The 18,603-nt window shown below is 43.7% G+C and overlaps 1 protein-coding gene across 2 annotated transcripts in view; it reads right to left on the bottom strand.

The window, feature by feature from the left end:
• NPR3 (natriuretic peptide receptor 3) overlaps positions 1–18,603 on the bottom strand; it is a 102,693-nt gene that overhangs the window by 17,070 nt on the left and 67,020 nt on the right. For both annotated transcript variants that reach the window (XM_070743487.1, XM_070743488.1), the window contains exon 4: positions 1,526–1,661. In XM_070743487.1, coding sequence (XP_070599588.1) covers positions 1,526–1,661 — 136 coding nt within the window. The remainder of the gene's footprint in view (positions 1–1,525; positions 1,662–18,603) is intronic.

The following is an 18,603-nucleotide window of genomic DNA, read 5'->3' as shown; positions in this document are numbered from 1 at the left end:
CCCTTCATCCCAGCAGCAGCTGCTTGGGTTCGTAAGGTGAAAATAGTTCGGAAGAAGAGGCAAAAAAATCTTAAACACCGGGTTCGTATCTTGAAAAGTTCGTTAGAAGAGGCGTTCGTAAGATGAGGTACCACTGTATAAATAAATAAATGTTTGTGTACATTTACCATATTTTTTGCTTCATAAGACACCCCTCCCCAGCGGTGGGCTATGAGCCGGAACACTAAATTGTGCTTGCCGCGGCGGCTCATGAGTTCTACGCAGTGCTCTACATATTGTGACTACTGGTAAAATCAATATTCTCCATTCTCTGCAGGAGAAAGCATTTTCAGGCAGGACAGTGGGGACTAAAGGTAGATTGAGGGGTGAAGGTTATTTCAATCAGTGCTTTTCGAACCTGGCACCTTGAAGATGTGTGGACTTCAATTCCCAGGCCAGCATGAAGTCCATTCATTTTCAAGTTGCCGAGTCTAAAAAAAACATTGATCTAAACAAAGCATTCATTTATTCTTTAAAGTGCTCGATTTTAACTCTCTCGGGGTTTTGGTTGTTTCCATGGCCGATTCAAACGGTTGGTTTCAAACTGTGTAACCCTACGGAGTGTTTCCTTCTCACAGAAACTTCCTTCCATAGAAACTGATTGTTGTTGTCTTGAAGATTATCTCGAATTTTTCCTCTGATAACCACTACAGTCTGACCTCTTTTGTTCTCTCTTTAAGCCCTGTGACTTTGTTGGTACTTGAAGCTTCTGAACTGATTGCTGGTCCTGTACTTTATGGTGCCAGCATAAGATTTTGCATGACACAAATGTTTTAAAAATCATCAATCGACCAACCAACCAAACACAAAATCTTCTTTCAGAATATGGTATTAGCAAAAACAATTGGCTTTTTATTTCAATTATTTAGAAAGGTTAATCAACAAAACCCAGCAATCACAATCTCTACTATGAAGAAACAAGGATGAAAATTAGCATCTTTTACTAAAACAAAACTACCATATTTTTCAGAGTATAAGACGCACCAGACTATAAGATGCACCTTAGTTTTTGGGGAGGAAAATAGGGAAAAGAATCTGTTTACCAAATATGCATCTGGCTAGCATCCTTAGTTTGGTCAGCTTCAGCCTATTATTTTATCCATTGGTTAGGACTTTAAAAAAAAAGTATTCAGAGAGAGTAACAATGAAAGAGTTTGCAAGCCAATAAGAGATTGGAAAATCGTTAGCACCTGGTTAGGGCTGGAAAGAAACATTTGGAGCAAGTTAGAGCAATGAAAAAAAAATCATGCAAAGACTTAGGGCTGGAAAACATTCTTTGCAAAGAGTAACAATGAAAGAACCTGCAAGCTGGAAAGATCATTAGCACCTAGTTAGGACTAGGGGGGAAAAGCATTGGAAAACAAGCTACATTCAGAGTATAAGACACACCTGAATTTTCAGCCTCTTTTAGGGAGGAAAAAAGTGCGTCTTATATTCCAAAAATACGGTATTTATAAAAAAGCACGGAATATGTGACTGGATGTACCTTCATATGTCCTGTTCCATGTCTGATGAACAATCTTATCTCCATCTTTCTTTGTGAAGCCGTTTTTCAGAACTTCTCGTAACGCCAGAACATAGAGAACTAAGGCATCATGGAAGCCTTCAACAAACATGTTCACCTAAAAGCAGAACAACATTTCATTGGTGATTTGGCCCGTAAATTCAGAAAAATAATAATTTTATGCATCTTCATAGATATCCCTAAGAAGGAGCCAGGGGGGCAAATTATAATACACATGTTATGCGATCAGCCTGAAATGACATGACCTCTGTACTTGTAAAGATGTCCCAAAATTTGCATGATGGTATTATTTACTTCTTTGCTCATTCGTTCATTCATTCATTTGCTTAAATTTATTAGCCGTCCAACTCCGGTTGACACTGGATGGTACACGCAGGTCGAAAAGACATAAAATCAGCTCAAAATATTAAATCAACAGCAACCTGGACTAAAATGCTTTTATAACAAAATCCACAAAACAAAATAAGACCCATTAAATGAACAACAAACATGATTAGGTCCCACAGAGTGGGCCTTCTCCGGGTCCCGTCAACTAAACAATGCCGGTTGGCGGGCCCCAGGGGAAGAGCCTTCTCTGTGGCGGCCCCGACTCTCTGGAACCAGCTCCTCCCAGAGATTAGAACTGCCCCTACCCTCCTTGCCTTTCGTAAACTCCTCAAAACCCACCTTTGTCGTCAGGCATGGGGGAATTGAAACATCTCCCCCGGGCCTATACAATTTATGTATGGTATGACTGTATGTATGTTTGCTTAATAATGGGTTTAAAAAAAAATATTTTAAATTTTAAATTATTAGATTTGTTATGAGTTGTTTTATTGTGCTGTGAGCCGCCCCGAGTCTACGGAGAGGGGCAGCGTACAAATCTAAATAATAATAATAATAATAATAATAATAATAATAATAATAATAATAATAAACAGATCCAAAGCCAGGTTTTCTAAGCTTTTTGGAGCATTTTCAGAGGCTGGGGACCTAACAATGGAATACACACTTCCTAGGTCCCAAAAGATGGCAATATTTAATGAAGGAGCCTTGGAGCCCACCAACTCTGCTGGAACAGTAACTGTGAGAGGGATCTTGGAGTCCTACTGGACAACCATTTAAATATGAGCCAGCCATGTGCAGCAGCTGTCAAAAAACCAACACAGCTCTAGGCTGCAATAACAGAGGGATAGAATCAAGATCATATGAAGTGTTAATACCACTTTATAATGCCTTTGGAAGGCCACACTGAATACTGCAATCAGTTTTGGTTGCCACGATGTAAAAAAAGATGCTGAGACTCTAGAAAGAGTGCAGAGAAGAGCAAAAAAGATGATTAGGCTACTGGAGACTAAACAATATGAAGAATGGGTATGTCTAGTTTAAAGAAAAGGACTAGGGGAGACATAGAAACATAGAAGTCTGACGGCAGAAAAAGACCTCATGGTCCATCTAGTCTGCCCTTATACTATTTTCTGTATTTTATCTTAGGATGGATATATGTTTATCCCAGGCATGTTTAAATTCAGTTACTGTGGATTTATCTACCACGTCTGCTGGAAGTTTGTTCCAAGGATCTACTACTCTTTCAGTAATATTTTCTCATGTTGCTTTTGATCTTTCCCCCAACTAACTTCAGATTGTGTCCCCTTGTTCTTGTGTTCACTTTCCTATTAAAAACACTTCCCTCCTGGACCTTATTTAACCCTTTAATATATTTAAATGTTTCGATCATGTCCCCCCTTTTCCTTCTGTCTTCCAGACTATACAGATTGAGTTCATGAAGTCTTTCCTGATACGTTTTATGCTTAAGACCTTCCACCATTCTTGTAGCCCGTCTTTGGACCCGTTCAATTTTGTCAATATCTTTTTGTAGGTGAGGTCTCCAGAACATGATAGAAGTCTTCTAATATCTCAAAGGTTACCACAAAGAAGAGAGAGTCAAACTATTCTCAAAAGCACCTAAGGGTAGGACAAGAAGCAATGGTGGAAACTAAACAAGGAAAGAAACAACTTAGAACTGACAGTTAGAACAATTAATCAGTGGAACAGCTTGCCTCCAGAAATTGTGAATGCTCCAACACTGGGGAGTTTCTAAGCTGTTGGATAATCATTTGTCTGAAGTGGTGTAGGGTTTCCTGCCTATGAGAGGGTTGGATTGGATTCTAGAAGATCTCCAAGGTCCCTTCCAACTCTGTTGTTGTTGTCGTTATCATCACCATCACCATCATTACATTACAAGAATACATCCGGAACCGCTTTCTACCGCATGAATCCCAGCGGCCGATAAGGTCCCACAGAGTTGGCCTTCTCTGGGTCCCGTCGACCAAACAATGTCGCTTGGCGGGCCCCAGGGGAAGAGCCTTCTCTGTGGCAGCCCCGGCCCTCTGGAATCAACTCCCCCCAGAGATTAGAACGGCCCCCAACCTCGTCTTTCGCAAATTACTCAAGACCCACCTTTGTCGCCAGGGGGAGTTAGGATATTCCTTCCCCTAGGCCATTACAAGTTATGTATGGTATGTTTGTGTGTATGTTTGGTTTTTATAATAAGGGTTTTTAGTTGTTTTATTAAATTGGATTGTTACATGTTGTTTTTTTATCATTGTTGTTAGCCGCCCCGAGTCTGCGGAGAGGGGCTGCATACAAATCCAATAATAATAATAATAATAATAATAATAATAATAATAATAATAATAATAATATTACATATGGGACACAGACAGACACAATTGGAGACAGCCGGTCTCTCAGGTAGTTTTATGTAGCATTATGAAAAACATGCCAGCATTTTGATTATCACCATGGCTTGGTATAGAAGCTGCTATATACAGTGGTTATTAAAAGCAGAACAAAAGTTAGGCTAAATTATAACCTTTTAGAAAATTGTAAAATAAAACTGGATTGTCTTTTTCTTAGTGGAAAATATATGTTTAAGTATCATATTGAATAAAGAAAGATAGATCCAGTAAATATCATTTGTCGTTTGTATTTAATAAGAGTTTAGGAGTCTTGATTATGGTACTGAATTCCTACTTCTTAGTTGAGCTTCACACTCTGCTAATAACATGATTTTGTTTGTATACAAAGTGTGCTTTTGAATACAATATTCCCACAATTCTTATATAATGCATTTTAAAAAGTTTGCATTTGCCTGTAAGGACTAAGGATGCGGTAGTCTTCAAGCAGTTATTTCAGTATGTTAAATGCTAACTTTTGTAGAGATACCTGAAAAACGTTGGAGAAGAAATCTCAATCTCTGTTTTTCTTTGATAGGATAGGGGAGGTTTACTGGATGTCTCTGAAATTCTGCAAGACATGTATGAATTCTAGAATGATATAGTAACTCCTTATGATATGATAGTGTTGGATAAATTTAATATTCAATTGAATCCAGCAACAGACACTGGCCGATAAACAGAACTCACGAAAAGGAAGTTATTATTCTGCTGATCGTCCTCAACAATAAACCAATATAGCTATTCAGCTTATACTAAAAGGGGAACATATATTTCTATCAGCAAAATCATACAAAATTTAATATGGTCTGGCCTGAGATGTTTCCTTTCTCTTTTTGTATAATATCTATTCTATAGATACTGTATACAGTGATCCCTCGATTATCGCGAGGGTTCCATTCCAAGACCCCTCACGATAATCGATTTTTCGCGATGTAGGGTTGCGGAAGTAAAAACACCATCTGCGCATGCGCACCCTTTTTTCATGGCAGCGCATGCACAGATGGTGAAGTTTGCGTGGGCGGCGGGGAAGACCCAGGGAAGGTTCCTTCGGCCACCCAGCAGCTGATCTGCTCGGCAGCGCAGTAGCAGCGAGCAGACGAAGATCGGGGTTTCCCCTTTGCGCGGGCGGCGGGGAAATCCCGATCTTCGTCTGCTCGCTGCTGCTGCGGCCGCCCAGCAGATCAGCTGCTGGGCGGCTGAAGGAACCTTCCCTGGGTCTTCCTCGCTGATGCCCCCGCTCGCCCGCCCGCCCGCCAGCCGCCTGCCGCCCGCCAGCAAGAGGGGGAGAGATAGAGAAAGAGAGAGAAGGAAAGAAAGAGATGAGAGAGGGAGGAAGAGAGTGTGAGAGAGGAAGAAGCAACATAGAGAAAGAGAGAGAGAAAGAAAGATGAGAAAGGAAGGAAGAGAGTGACATCATCGGGTGGGAAAAATCGCGATATAGCGTTTCGCGAAGAACGAGATCGCGAAAATCGAGGGATCCAAATACTCTGCCATTGCCCATGACTCAGAAATAACAAATATTTATTAAACTGCTTTTAACAGGTTTTTATCATAAATAGAACAGGCTTTTGTTTTTTTAATTAATTAATTTATTTTTATTTTTTATTTTTAAAATATCTTTATTAGTTTTGAATATAAAAAAGAAACAAAAAAGTAAAAGTAAAATCATATCTAATACATTTGCAAAGTCAAATATCATTAAAAAAAAAAGGAAAAGAGAAAAAAAAGAGAAAAAGAAGAAAGAGGAAGAGCAGTGAAAAGGAGGAAAAAAAACCCCAGGCTTTTGTAAGAGGAGAAAAGAGAAGTATTTTTGTCCCCCAGGTTGGGTTGGCTGCCCCTAGTTCTCTACCTTCCTACGGATGCTAGAAACCTGTTCTTGGCAGAACCATCTTGGCAGAATTTTGAATGGCGCAACAATTCCATCCTGTAGCTCATTTTCTAAAGACTGCCCTGTGCGTGCCCATGTATCTCCACATTTTTGTGGCTCTTTCAGTCAATGGCATGAGCTAAATGAAATGTCCTTTTCCAATACAAGTGCAAAAAAGCGTATAAACAGCCTTGTGTCTTGGGGAAATACCGGCAATGCTGTGTTGCAAGGAATCCAGCTGTGTAGCTGCTCTCCCTGGGCTGCAATGCCTGTCCTGTTTGCTGGCCATCTGTAGATCCAGAGAGAATGGGAGCAGCCAGCTTAAATGAATAGGCCTGTCTTCTATGCCGAACTGGTGGGCACCCTTTTCACTTCCGCTTGCTTTAAAAAAAAAACCAGAATTCTTTTCTGTCCCTCTTTTCAAATGCATGTCCATTTTGGAGCAACCGAAAGAGAAAGTTGCATTAAAAAAAAAGAGCTAATTGTCGTATTCTTTGGGCAATTAAAAACAGAAAGGCTAATGAGAGTAACTTCTCCGAGCAACAGACATTAAAAGGCATGCATTCATGCATGGTTCGTGTATCTGAATAGGAGAAAATGAAAGCTGGATGGCTTGGGTGGACAAAGGAACACATTAAAGGGAGCTTTATAAGTTCACCCACATTAATTCCAGAAACCGGTCTCTTGAGTTTCTTATAATATGAATGCAACAGAGTTGCACAAATGATTAACAAGTGATTTATACATTAAGGCTTCAGAAGGTCTCTTAAGGGGCGTACATAAGCGCACTAGAGTGCCTTCCGTCCCCTGTCCTATAGTCTCTCCTTTATCTCGTATTTGTTCTCTACTATATCCTCTATAACAGAGGTCCCCAACCGCCGGTCCGCGGACCGGCACCGGGCCGTTGGGGTTTTCAGCCGGTCCGCGGCGCCAGGGCCCCCCTCGGCCTTTCCGCACCACCAGCGGCGCTCCCCCCGCCAGCCAGCCAAGCCCCGCGCCCGCCGGAACCGGCTCCTCGCTCTCCCCCCGCCGCCCGCCGCGTTTGCAGGAGGTGGGGAGGGTCGGGCGGCCCGCCAAGGCCAGGAGGGACGCCGCTGCCCCCCCTTCCCTCTCTCCGCCCGCCGCTGCGCCTCCTTGACGCCGAGAGGAAATGCCGGCAAAGGCTTTTCTCAGCGGAGGTCTTCAATGTCGGGGGCGCACGGGCGGTTGCACGCGCTCCCTATCTCCCTGCTAGCCCACTCGGAGTATTCAAAATAAGAAAAACCTTTGCCGGCGAAGGCTTTTCTTATTTTGAATATTCCGAGTGGGCTAGCAGGGAGATAGGGAGCGCGTGCAACCGCCTGTGCGCCCCCGACATTGAATATCACCTTCGCCGGCCCCACCTCTCCTGCAAACCCCCTTGCTGAGAGCCCGGGGCAAAAGTGCTCTCGCAAAGGTGAGGCGGGCAGGGCGTGCGCGCGTCACCGCTGAGAAGAACGGAGAACGAGAGTGAGTGATAGCAACAGACAGCAAGATAGAGAGAAAGTGAGAAAGAGAGAGTGAGAGAAAGGGGGGGAGAAAGAGATAGCAAGAGAGAGAACAAGAGAGAGAAAGAGCGTGAGAAAGAAAACAAGAAAGAGTGAGAGAGAGAGAAAGCAAAAGAGACAGAAAGAAAACAAGAGAGAGAAAGTGAGAAGAAGAGAGAGAAAGAGGGGGAGAGAGAGAGAAAGAGAGGGAGAGGGAGAAAGAGAGAGGGAGAGGGGGGAGAGATAGCAAGAGAGGGAGAGAGAGAAAGAGAGAGGGAAAGGGGGGAGAGATAGCAAGAGAGGGAGAGAGAGAAAGAGAGAGGGAAAGGGGAGAGAGGGGGGAGAGAAAGAGAGAGGGAGAGAGAGAGGAGATAAAGGAAGAGGAGAGAGAGAAAGGAAGAGAAAGAAAGAAAGAGGGATAGAAAGTGAGAGAGAGTGAGAGATGCTCAGTGAGCCTTTCTTTGAAGTTGCCTTTCTTTCTTTCTTTCTCTTTCTTGCTTTCTTTCTTGCTCTTTTTCTTTCTCTCTTTTACCTTCCCTTCCTCTATTTCTTCTTTTCTTTCTCCTTCCTACCTTCTTCCCTTACTCTCCCCTTTCATAAGTTTCCTTGCTTCCTTCCTCTGTTCCTGTCCCTTCCCCCCTTCTTTCTTTCTTTCCTTCCTTCCTTTCCTCCCTCCATTTCTTGCTTTCCTTTTCCTTCCTCCCTTCTTCCCTCCCTCATTCCATTCTTTCACTCCTTCCTCTCTTACTCTCCCCTTTCACACCTTTCCTTGCTTCCTTTGCACCCTTCTTCTGTTCCTGTCCCTTCCCTCTTTCCTTCCTTCCTTCCCACCCTCCGTCCATTCATTCACCCATTCCTCTCTTGATCGCCCCTTTTACGGCGCCGCTGACAGCTAGCTCCCCCCCCCCACCGGGCCATGGAAAACTGGTCTAGCTTAAAGCCGGTCCCTGGTGCAAAAAAGGTTGGGGACCTCTGCTCTATAACGTTAATTGTGTATTATTGTGTATTGGACAAAATAAATAAATAAATAAAAAATAAGTAAAGGATACAGTGATCCCTCTATTATCGCGAGGGTTCCGTTCCAAGACCCCTCGCAATAATCGATTTTTCGCGATGTAGGGTTGCGGAAGTAAAAACACCATCTGCGCATGTGCGCCCTTTTTTTCTATGGCCGCGCATGCATAGATGGTGGAGTTTGCGTTCCCCGCCACCCACGCAAAGGGGAAACCCCGATTCGGCTCCTCGCTGCTGCTGCGCTACCGAGCAGATCAGCTGCTGGGCGGCCGAAGGAACCTTCCCTGGGTCCTCCCCCTCTTGCTGGCGGGCGGGCGAGCGGCGGGTATCAGCGAGGAGCCGGGGTTTCCCCTTTGCGTGGGCGGCCGGGAAGACCCAGGTTGGGGGCTTGGAGGGGTGCTGGGAAGCCCCCCAGGCCGGCTGCGACCTTTTAAAACAGCCGCGCCACTTCCCAGCTGACTCCCGAAGCCAAACGCGGAAGTGGGTTTTTAAAAAATTAATATTTTTTTAAAAATCGCGATATAGCGTTTCGCGAAGATCGAGATAGCGAAACTCGAGGGATCACTGTATATCCAAAGTTCTGCTAAAACAGTGCAACATCAGTTCATGATTTTAAAACACTACGAATAGAGTCTTCGGAGAGGGTGGCATACAAATCTAATAAATTATTTATTATTATTATTATTATTAATAGACTTTGGGCTCCTAGACTAGACTAGACTAGACTAGACTTCTTTATTGGCCAAGTGTGATTGGACACACAAAGAATTTGTCTTGGTGCATACACTCTCAGTGTACATAAAAGAAAAAATAATCTTTCAACCCACAAGTGCCTTGGTGCTTCCAACATGAGAGTGAGCGTGAAACTTAGAACCAATATGTAGTGTAAGTGTACAATTACAGTATAAGTGTACAATCATGTACCCCAAAAGAGTGACCATGCATTTATCTGCAGGTAGAAGGTAAAGGTTTCCCTCGCACATACGTGTTAGATTTGTATTGTACATTGTTTTTTTACTATTACTGTGAGCCGCCCTGAGTCTACGGAGAAGGGCGGCATACAAATTTAATAAATAATAATAATAGTCGTTCTCAATTCTAGGGGGTGATGGTCATCTCCATTTCTAAGGGGAAGATCCAGCGGTGTCTGAAGACGTCTTCGTGGTCATGCGGATGGCATGATTAAATGCCAAAGGCGCATGGAGCTCTGTTACCTTCCCACCAAAGATGGTCCCTATTTTTCTACTTGCATTTTTTACGTGCTTTCAAACTCCTCTGGCAGCCCAGAAAAGCCCGAGATGGCCAGGATTAAATGGGGGATGGCAGGAAACTGGCCGGGCCTTCGTGCCGCTCTCAAATTTCCTGGGAATTTTTTACGGGCTCAGGTTCTTAAGTAGAAAATGGTTCTTAAGAAGAGGCAAAAAAATCTTGAACACCCGGTTCTTATCTAGAAAAGTTCTTAAGTAGAGGCGTTCTTAAGTAGAGCTACCACTGCACATGGAATGTATCCTCTTCCTTAGTTAAGTAAATCTTTTAAAAAATTAAGAGGCCGGCCGATTTTCGCCTGGCCGATAGTTGCAATGGTGGGGAGGGGCTCGCCCACACGCTGCCTTTTGCAGCAAAACGCCCCGGCCGGACATCCGTTGCAGCTGGGAGGGGCGGAGCGCCGCCTCCCAGCTGATTGGCAAGGCGCCACGCGTCAGTGCCCCCATGAGCGGTAGTTGGCTTGCAGGGGCCTCTGGGAGCGAGGGGAGGGGTTGCAGGCCTATTTCAGGGTCTGCACCCCTCGCCCACGCCCCTGTGCTCCCTGCTCGCCTCCCAGAACCTAATAGGAATTACCTAATAGGAAACTGGAATTTACTAGGAAAATACTCACTGCAAACCAATCTCTTAATGCAGATAATTCCTTAAAGATCTAATTAATATAACCCACTTAATTTCCCAGGGAAAATTAGGAAATGATTTGGAAATATTATTATTATCAAATCTGGTGGAGGAGCAGACAGTAAAAAAAGCAATAATGTCATCCACCCTATAGGGGGCAGCACAATCCACCGAGTACTCTCAAAATTGGATAGAGCAATTTGAATTCATTCCACCCCGCTTCCCAAAAGAACAGCAAGCTTTTCATCACTGACAAACAATATTTTTGGCTGGAGTCCTCTGGAGCAAGGAAGAAGAAACGGCCAAAAAGAAGAATCAAATTCCGAAGAGGGATTTCTTCAGGAATGTGGCATGAAAGGAATTAAACTGTCTGATTGGTTATTTGCCTGAGGCAGTTTACTTTTCAAAAGCACACTGATCGATTGTCTACTTTCAGTTTTAAATAACTGTGCTTCTTATCTACTTCGGGAGTAAAAAAAAAAAAAGTGGCAGGCCAGGTGCGAAAAGGAGGAACTGTTCTTGACCTCTCTTAACTCTATTATAAAACATGGAATTTCGGCAGTAATGGGTTGCAGCTGGCATGGGTGGGATGGGCAATCTGTTAGACTGTTCCGAGTCTACGGAAAGGGGCGGCATACAAATCTAATAAATAAGTAAGTAAGTAAGTAAGTAAGTAAGTAAGTAAGTAAGTAAGTAAGTAAGTAAGTAAGTAAGTAAGTAAATGGAGATGCACATGAATCTCTGTGCCCCCGACACGTGCATGTACGCGCCCGTGTGACATTCGGCTTCTACGCATGCGCCGGAAGTGAAATCTCACACGAAGATGCACTCGTGTGTGAGATTTCACCCATTTTTGGCATTTTTTTGCTTCCACACATGCACAGAAGCTAAAATATCGGTGAAAAGTGCCGAAATCTTGTTCATGGGTGCATACTCGCACGAGATTTGGCTTCTGGTGCATGCGCAGAAACTGAATCTTGCGCACTGGTCTCCAGGAGTGTTCCGATAGTGCCGAAAGGTAGGAACCCCCACCTGAATTTCAGCAAATGTTGTTTGCACAAAAGTTATGGCCACTGCAATTCTTTCTTTTATAGAACTATTTTTTAATTTTTTTAAATAATTTTTTAAATTGATTTTTATATTAACAGTATAGCAGTAAAGCATTCACACAACACATAACAGTGCGCTTAATGCTCAGAGTGCCCACTACCAAACAACATTCATACCCCTCCACCATACCCCTTCATGACATCGGACCAGAATATCTCTGGGACCGCCTTCTGCCGCACGAATCCCAGTGACCAGTTAGGTCCCACAGAGTTGGCCTTCTCTGTGTCCCGTTGACTAAACAATGTTGTTTGGCGAGACCCAGGGGAAGAGCCTTCTCTGTGGCGGCCCCGACCCTCTGGAACCAGCTCCCCCCGGAGATTAGAACTGCCCCCACCCTCCTTGCCTTTCGTAAAGTTCTTAAGACCCATCTCTGCCATCAGGCATGGGGGAACTGAGACATCTCCCCTGGCCTATACAGTTTATACATGGTATGTTTGTGTGTATGTTTGCTTTTAATAATGGGGATTTTAGTGTTTTTTAAATTATTAGATTTGTTTTTACATTGTCTTTGTTATTGTTGTGAACCGCCCTGAGTCTACGGAGAGGGGTGGCATACAAATCTAATAAATAAATGAATAAATGAAATGGGGGTATATTTTTTATACACTAGTCCCTTTACTTTCGTGGGGGGATACGTTCCAAGCCTGCCCACGAAAGTCAAATTTCCACTAAGTAGCGACGCTCCCTTCCTTCCTCCCCCTCCCTCCTCCATTCCTGGTTTTACTTAGCCCCAGAAACCGCAGGGGCAACAGGGTGGCAACCTGGGGGTTTGCTGTGCTCGCTGTCAGCGTCTCCCATGGCTGCGGGGGCAGCACTGGTGCTCAGGGTCAGGGCAGGGGAAACTCAAGGCAAGAGGGATCCAGGCCAGGACTCAAAGCCGGGATTCCAGGCCGGTCAGCTGGGAGGTTGGTCGGCTTAGGTAGGTGGGGGAAGAAGTGGCGGCGGCAGGCGGCAGTAAGTGACGGCAGTGGAAAAAGAGGCAACGCAGCCCCCTGACCCAACAATGCCCTCAGCTCCTCCCCCCTCGGGCGAGTTAGGGTGGTCTTGTGCACCTGCAAGGCTTGGCTTCAAGAGGAGCGTACCAACGCTCCGAGAATTAAAGGGGAGGACTCAGGAGGCTGTGGCAGAAGCGCAGTTTTTAAAATATATTAAATATTTAAATTTTAAAAATTAAAAAAAAATACCCCGGGTTTTCAATTTTTTTATTTATTTTATTTATTTAAAACCCGTGGTATAGACTTTTTGCGAAAGTTGGACCCGCAAAAGTCAAGGGTCCACTGTATACCATTTTAACTTAAGAGCAGTACAGTGGTACCTCTACTTAAGAACTTAATTCATTCCATGACCAGATTCTTAAGTAGAAAATTTTTTATAAGTAGAAGCAATTTTTCCTATAGGAATCCATGTAAAAGCAAATAATGCGTGCAAACCCATTAGGAAAGAAATAAAAGCTCGGAATTTGGATGGGAGGAGGAGGAAGAAGAGGAGGACAGTTGCTGCCGAAGGAAGAAGGTGAGCTGAGGGGAATCAAAAAAATCCAAAACTTTAAGGCTTAACAAAAAAAGAGAGAATCTGAGGCGGCGAGGAGGAGCCCGCGCCTCCCATACACTGCGCCAGAGAGAGAAACCCAGGGAGAATGGCAGGAAACTGGCTGGGCCTTCGTGCCGCTCTCAAATTTCCTGGGAATTTTTTACGGGCTCGGGTTCTTAAGTAGAAAATGATTCTTAAGAAGAAGCAAAAAAATCTTGAACACCCGGTTCTTATCTAGAAAAGTTCTTAAGTAGAGGCGTTCTTAGGTAGAGGTACCACTGTATATCTATAGAACTTCTATAGAACTATTAAGGGTTCTTTGGCTGCAGGCTATACATCTCTGCTGTACATTCATTGTTTTGCTAAAAATGCAAGTCAATTTCAACGCTTACTTGCAAGTTAAGATCTGCTCTCCTTTTTTCCCATTGTTGGATAACAAGAAATAAATGAATCAATCTTCTAGAAATGTTAAATCTGAACAAGGATCATGGAAAGCGACAGGGATGGAAAGAAAACATGTGCCAAGGCATCACTGCTGTCTATCCAGGATTCCTCTAGCAACAATTGGTGTTTGATCAAATATTCTCAATAGCCAAGAATTTAAGGCATTCGGTTGTTGCAAAAGTTTTTTTAAAAAAACCAGAGGATAGTGCATATTATGAAAGAGACCTTGTCCTGTTTCCTAGAACAAACACAAACCAAGTGATTTTTGGACTCTGAGACACTTATGACCTGGGCTGGTATTGACTGCCTTTCAAAGTCAATCTCTCTAGTAATAAATCCAACATAGGCATCAAGTAAATGCCGTCATTCATACTTTATGTACGTGTTTTGACTTGATCCACTTAACTCAAAATGATCTGAGAAGACTGCAGGTGAGAATGTGGGAAAAACCTGTTTAAACCTAAAACACGCAAGGCTTATTATTACTGTTCCTCTAGGACAGTGTTTCCCAATCTTGGCAACTTGAAGATATCTGGACTTCAACTCCCAGAATTCCCCAGCCAGCATTCGCTGGCTGGGGAATTCTGGGAGTTGAAGTCCAAATATCTTCAAGTTGCCAAGGTTGGGAAAAACTGCTCTAGGACAGGGATGGCAAACCTTTTTTTGCTTGGGTGCCAAAAGGGCGCATGTGCATGCCCATAATGCAATGCTCTCCCCCACGCATGCGTGCAAACCCCCCCCCATACTGTCCCCCTACCTCATGTGTGCAGGCCTCACTAAAGCCTCTGGATTTCCAGTAGGCCCATTGGGCAGTTCTTCGCCCTCCCCAGGCTTCAGGAAAGACTCTGAAGCCCAAGGGCCAAAATGGGCCAAATAGGCCTACTAGAAGTTTGGAAACAAATTTCTGGTAGGCCCATTGGGCCGTTTTTTCCCTTCCCCAGGCTTCAGGAAAGACTCTGAAGCCCAAGGGCCAAAATGGGCCAAATAGGCCTACTAGAAGTTTGGAAAAAAAATTCTGGTAGGCCCATTGGGTCATTTTTACCCTCCCCAGGCTTCAGGAAAGACTCTGAAGCCCAAGGGCCAAAATGGGCCAAATAGGCCTACTAGAAGTTTGGAAACAAATTTCTGGTAGGCCCATTGGGTCGTTTTTACCCTCCCCAGGCTTCAGGAAAGACTCTGAAGCCCAAGGGCCAAAATGGGCCAAATAGGCCCACTAGAAGTTCGGAAACAAATTTCTGGTAGGCCCATTGGGCCGTTTTTACCCTCCCCAGGCTTCAGGAAAGACTTTGAAGCCTGAGGGCCAAAATGGGCCAAATAGGCCTACTAGAAGTTCGGGAAAAAATTTCTGGTAGGCCCATTGGGCTCTTTTTGCCCTCCCCAGGCTTCAGGAAAGACTTTGAAGCCTGAGGGCCAAAATGGGCCAAATAAGCCTACTAGAAGTTCGGAAACAAATTTCTGGTAGGCCCATTGGGCCGTTTTTACCCTTCCCAGGCTTCAGGAAAGACTTTGAAGCCTGAGGGCCAAAATGGGCCAAATAGGCCTACTAGAAGTTCGGAAAAAAATTTCTGGTAGGCCCATTGGGCTCTTTTTGCCCTCCCCAGGCTTCAGGAAAGACTTTGAAGCCTGAGGGCCAAAATGGGCCAAATAGGCCTACTAGAAGTTCGGAAACAAATTTCTGGTAGGCCCATTGGGCCGTTTTTACCCTCCCCAGGCTTCAGGAAAGACTTTGAAGCCTGAGGGCCAAAATGGGCCAAATAGGCCTACTAGAAGTTCGTAAAAAAATTTCTGGTAGGCCCATTGGGCTCTTTTTGCCCTCCCCAGGCTTCAGGAAAGCTTCCGAAGCCTGTAGAAGGCAAAAAACAAAATCGGTTGGCCAGTGCATATGTGAGCTGACATAGGGCAACGCCTGGCGTGCCCTCAGATATGGCTCTGCGTGCCACCTGTGGCAAGCGTGCCACAGGTTCGCCATCACGGCTCTAAGAGTAAAGCAGGTATCTCGTGGACCCTCTTGCATTAAAAACAGAATTGCAGGGAAAGGTTTAATCAGATTCCTTCCTTCTTGAAGAATGCTCAATGGTATTTTTATTCAAATACATCTATTATTATGACATGATAGCAGTGTTCCAATATCTAAGGGGCTGCCACAAAGAAAAGGGGGTCAACCTATTCTCCAAAGCACCTGAAAGGTAGGACAAGAAGCAAAAGGTGGAAACTAATCAAGGAATGTAGCAACCTAGAAAAAAGCAGAAATTTCCTGACAGTTAGTACAATCAATTAGTTAGTCTAATCAATTAATGAGTGGAATGACCTTGCCTCCAGAAGTTGTGGGTGCTCCAACACAGGAAGTTTTTAAAGAAGAAATTGGGCAAACATTTGTATGAAATAGGATTTTCTGTCTGAGCAGGGGGTTGGACTAGAAGACCTCCAAGGTCCTTCCAACTCTGTTATTCTGTTATTATAGTAGGAAAGAACAGTCTATAAAATTTAGAAAAGATTTATAGCTATAAAATTTATAGTGTACAGTATTTTTGACTTCTCTGTCACATTTACAATTTATTTCTTCTTTTGCAACAGCCGTTATTGTTGGTTTTTTAAAATATCAAAGCTACTAAAACCATTGAAAGCTCACTCTAGGTAGCATTAGCATCCTTATGCAAGTCAGTGGTGAAATCCAATTTTTTAAAATTACTGATTCTGTGGGCGTGGCTTGGTGAGCATGGTGTGGCTTGGTGGGCGTGGCAGGGGAAGGATACTACAAAATCTCCATTCCAAGCCCAGCCAGAGGTAGCAATTGCCGGTTCTTTGAACTACTCAAAATTTCAAAATGGGCAGGGGTGGCGCAGCAGGTAGAGTGCTGTACTGCAGGCCACTGAAGCTGACTGTAGATCTGAAGGTCAGCGGTTCAAATCTCATCACCGGCTCAAGGTTGACTCAGCCTTCCATCCTTCCGAGGTGGGTAAAATTTGAGGACCTGGATTGTGGGGGAAATATGCTGGCTCTGTTAAAAAAAAGTGCTATTGCTAACATGTTGTAAGCCGCCCTGAGTCTAAGGAGAAGGGCGGCATAAAAATTGAATAAATAAATTGAATAAATAAATTTCCGCTACCGGTTCTCTGAAATCTGTCAGAACCTGCTGGATTTCATCCCTGGCACAGATGTGCGTACAGCCAATCACCGTCAGCTAAGGTGATCCAGAATCATCTCCAAGTGCAGAACGGCAAGATCCCAATACAGCGTGCCACCTCTAAAAAGCTGCCCCATAACCAATTCAGATAGAGGACTTTTGAAAGTGGTGGAATTGAGTAACCTTAAAACTCCCTATTTAACTCCTAACAGTAACAAATCAGGTGCAAGTAGATTATAAAAGATACAGTTATGTGGAATTCTGTTGGTTCTGTTGTGTAATTGCAGCAATTTGAAATTTCGGAAAGGCTAAAGATCCTTATTCTGTTGTATTATCCAATGCAACCAGAGATCGCTTTTAGCTAGGCAGTAAAACTCTTCTCGCCATGAGAAAATACCTGGAAATTGTACACAATTTCACAGATTGATAAAGGTTCTAGAGATAGCTTAGTAAACAGCAGCAAGAGTTTCCATTACATGCAAAGAAAACTCTTGCAACTTTATGAGAAAGATATTAAGAAGAAACGGCGTAAATCTCCACTGTAAGAATATTTCAGAGTTAGATTAAATTCTAAGTAATTTAATTTAGCTGATGAAATTCCAATAATCCTCCTCTTTCCTAGCTCAATAAATCTTGTTAAATGAGGCTCTGGGAGTTGGAAGAATTACTTGCAGTTGAAGTAGCTGCCAAAGTCTAACTTGAAATGTGTGCCATTTCAAATTAAGTCGTCTGGGTTTATCTTTGCTGGCTGTTGCTGTCTATCTACCAAAGAGGGAATTGACAATAGGGGAAGTTCCGAGTTGGGGGAATGATCTATAATAATATTTGCTGATTATAAAATTGTTGAGGAATGTTCTTACAGCCATGCCAAGGCCTGTGTCTTTCACGCCTTTTAGCAGGTTGAAACTCAGCTGCTGCCCTAGTTGTGCAGTTTGAAAACAGGGAGAGGGGGAAAAAATAGCTTTTAGGAAGCAGTAAGATGGAGTAAAAAAGTTCAGACCCCCTTTAAAAGCATGGTTTAATGGCTGCCAACAGCAGGAACACCCTGGCCTTGAGTGAAGGGAAAAAAACAAAGCAGAAAACACTTGTAAGCTTTTCCAAAATTGTCTTCGCATCCTGCAAATCTCTGCATGACACCTTCCTCTCCCAGAAACCTTTGAAGTGTGGCTTGGGCCAAAGGTCTGGGTTTATTACCCTCCATCGCCAAAAGCGCCATATAGAAAATCAGCATTAAAAGAAAAAAAAGCCAAACAAAACTTTCTAGTGATATTTAGTTTTACAGGGATTTTTTTTTTAATAAGGGGCCACTCAAAACAGAAAATCTCCAAGTCTTGTCACCACTCCGCAGCCTGCACTGGCTGCCGATTAGTTTCCGGACACAATTCAAAGCGTTGGTGATGACCTATAAAGCCCTACATGGAATCAGACCAGAATACTTACAGGACCGCCTTCTGCCGCACGAATCCCAGCGGCTGATTAGGTCCCACAGAGTTGGCCTTCTCCAGGTCCCTAAACAATGTCATCTGGCAGGACCCAGGGGAAGAGCCTTCTTTGTGGTGGCCCCGGCCCTCTGGAATCAACTCCCTCTGGAGATTCGAACTGTCCCCCCCTCGCCTTCCTCAAGACTTTGAAGATCTACCTATGTCACCAGGCATGGGGTAATTGATTTATTCCCTGTTGACTAGTAAGATTTATGTGTGGTATGACTGAGTAGTATTGACTGTTTTTAAATAATAGTGGGTTTTAGCTTCAGTTTTTTAATTTTTGGATTTGCGCTAAATTGTTTATTGTTGTGAGCCACCCCGAGTCTTCGGAGAGGGGTGGCATACAAATCTAATTAA

This window comes from Erythrolamprus reginae, chromosome 2 (assembly GCF_031021105.1).
Source record: "Erythrolamprus reginae isolate rEryReg1 chromosome 2, rEryReg1.hap1, whole genome shotgun sequence".
Classification (NCBI taxonomy): domain Eukaryota; kingdom Metazoa; phylum Chordata; class Lepidosauria; order Squamata; family Dipsadidae; genus Erythrolamprus; species Erythrolamprus reginae.
This window is presented reverse-complemented; position numbering and strand designations above follow the sequence as displayed.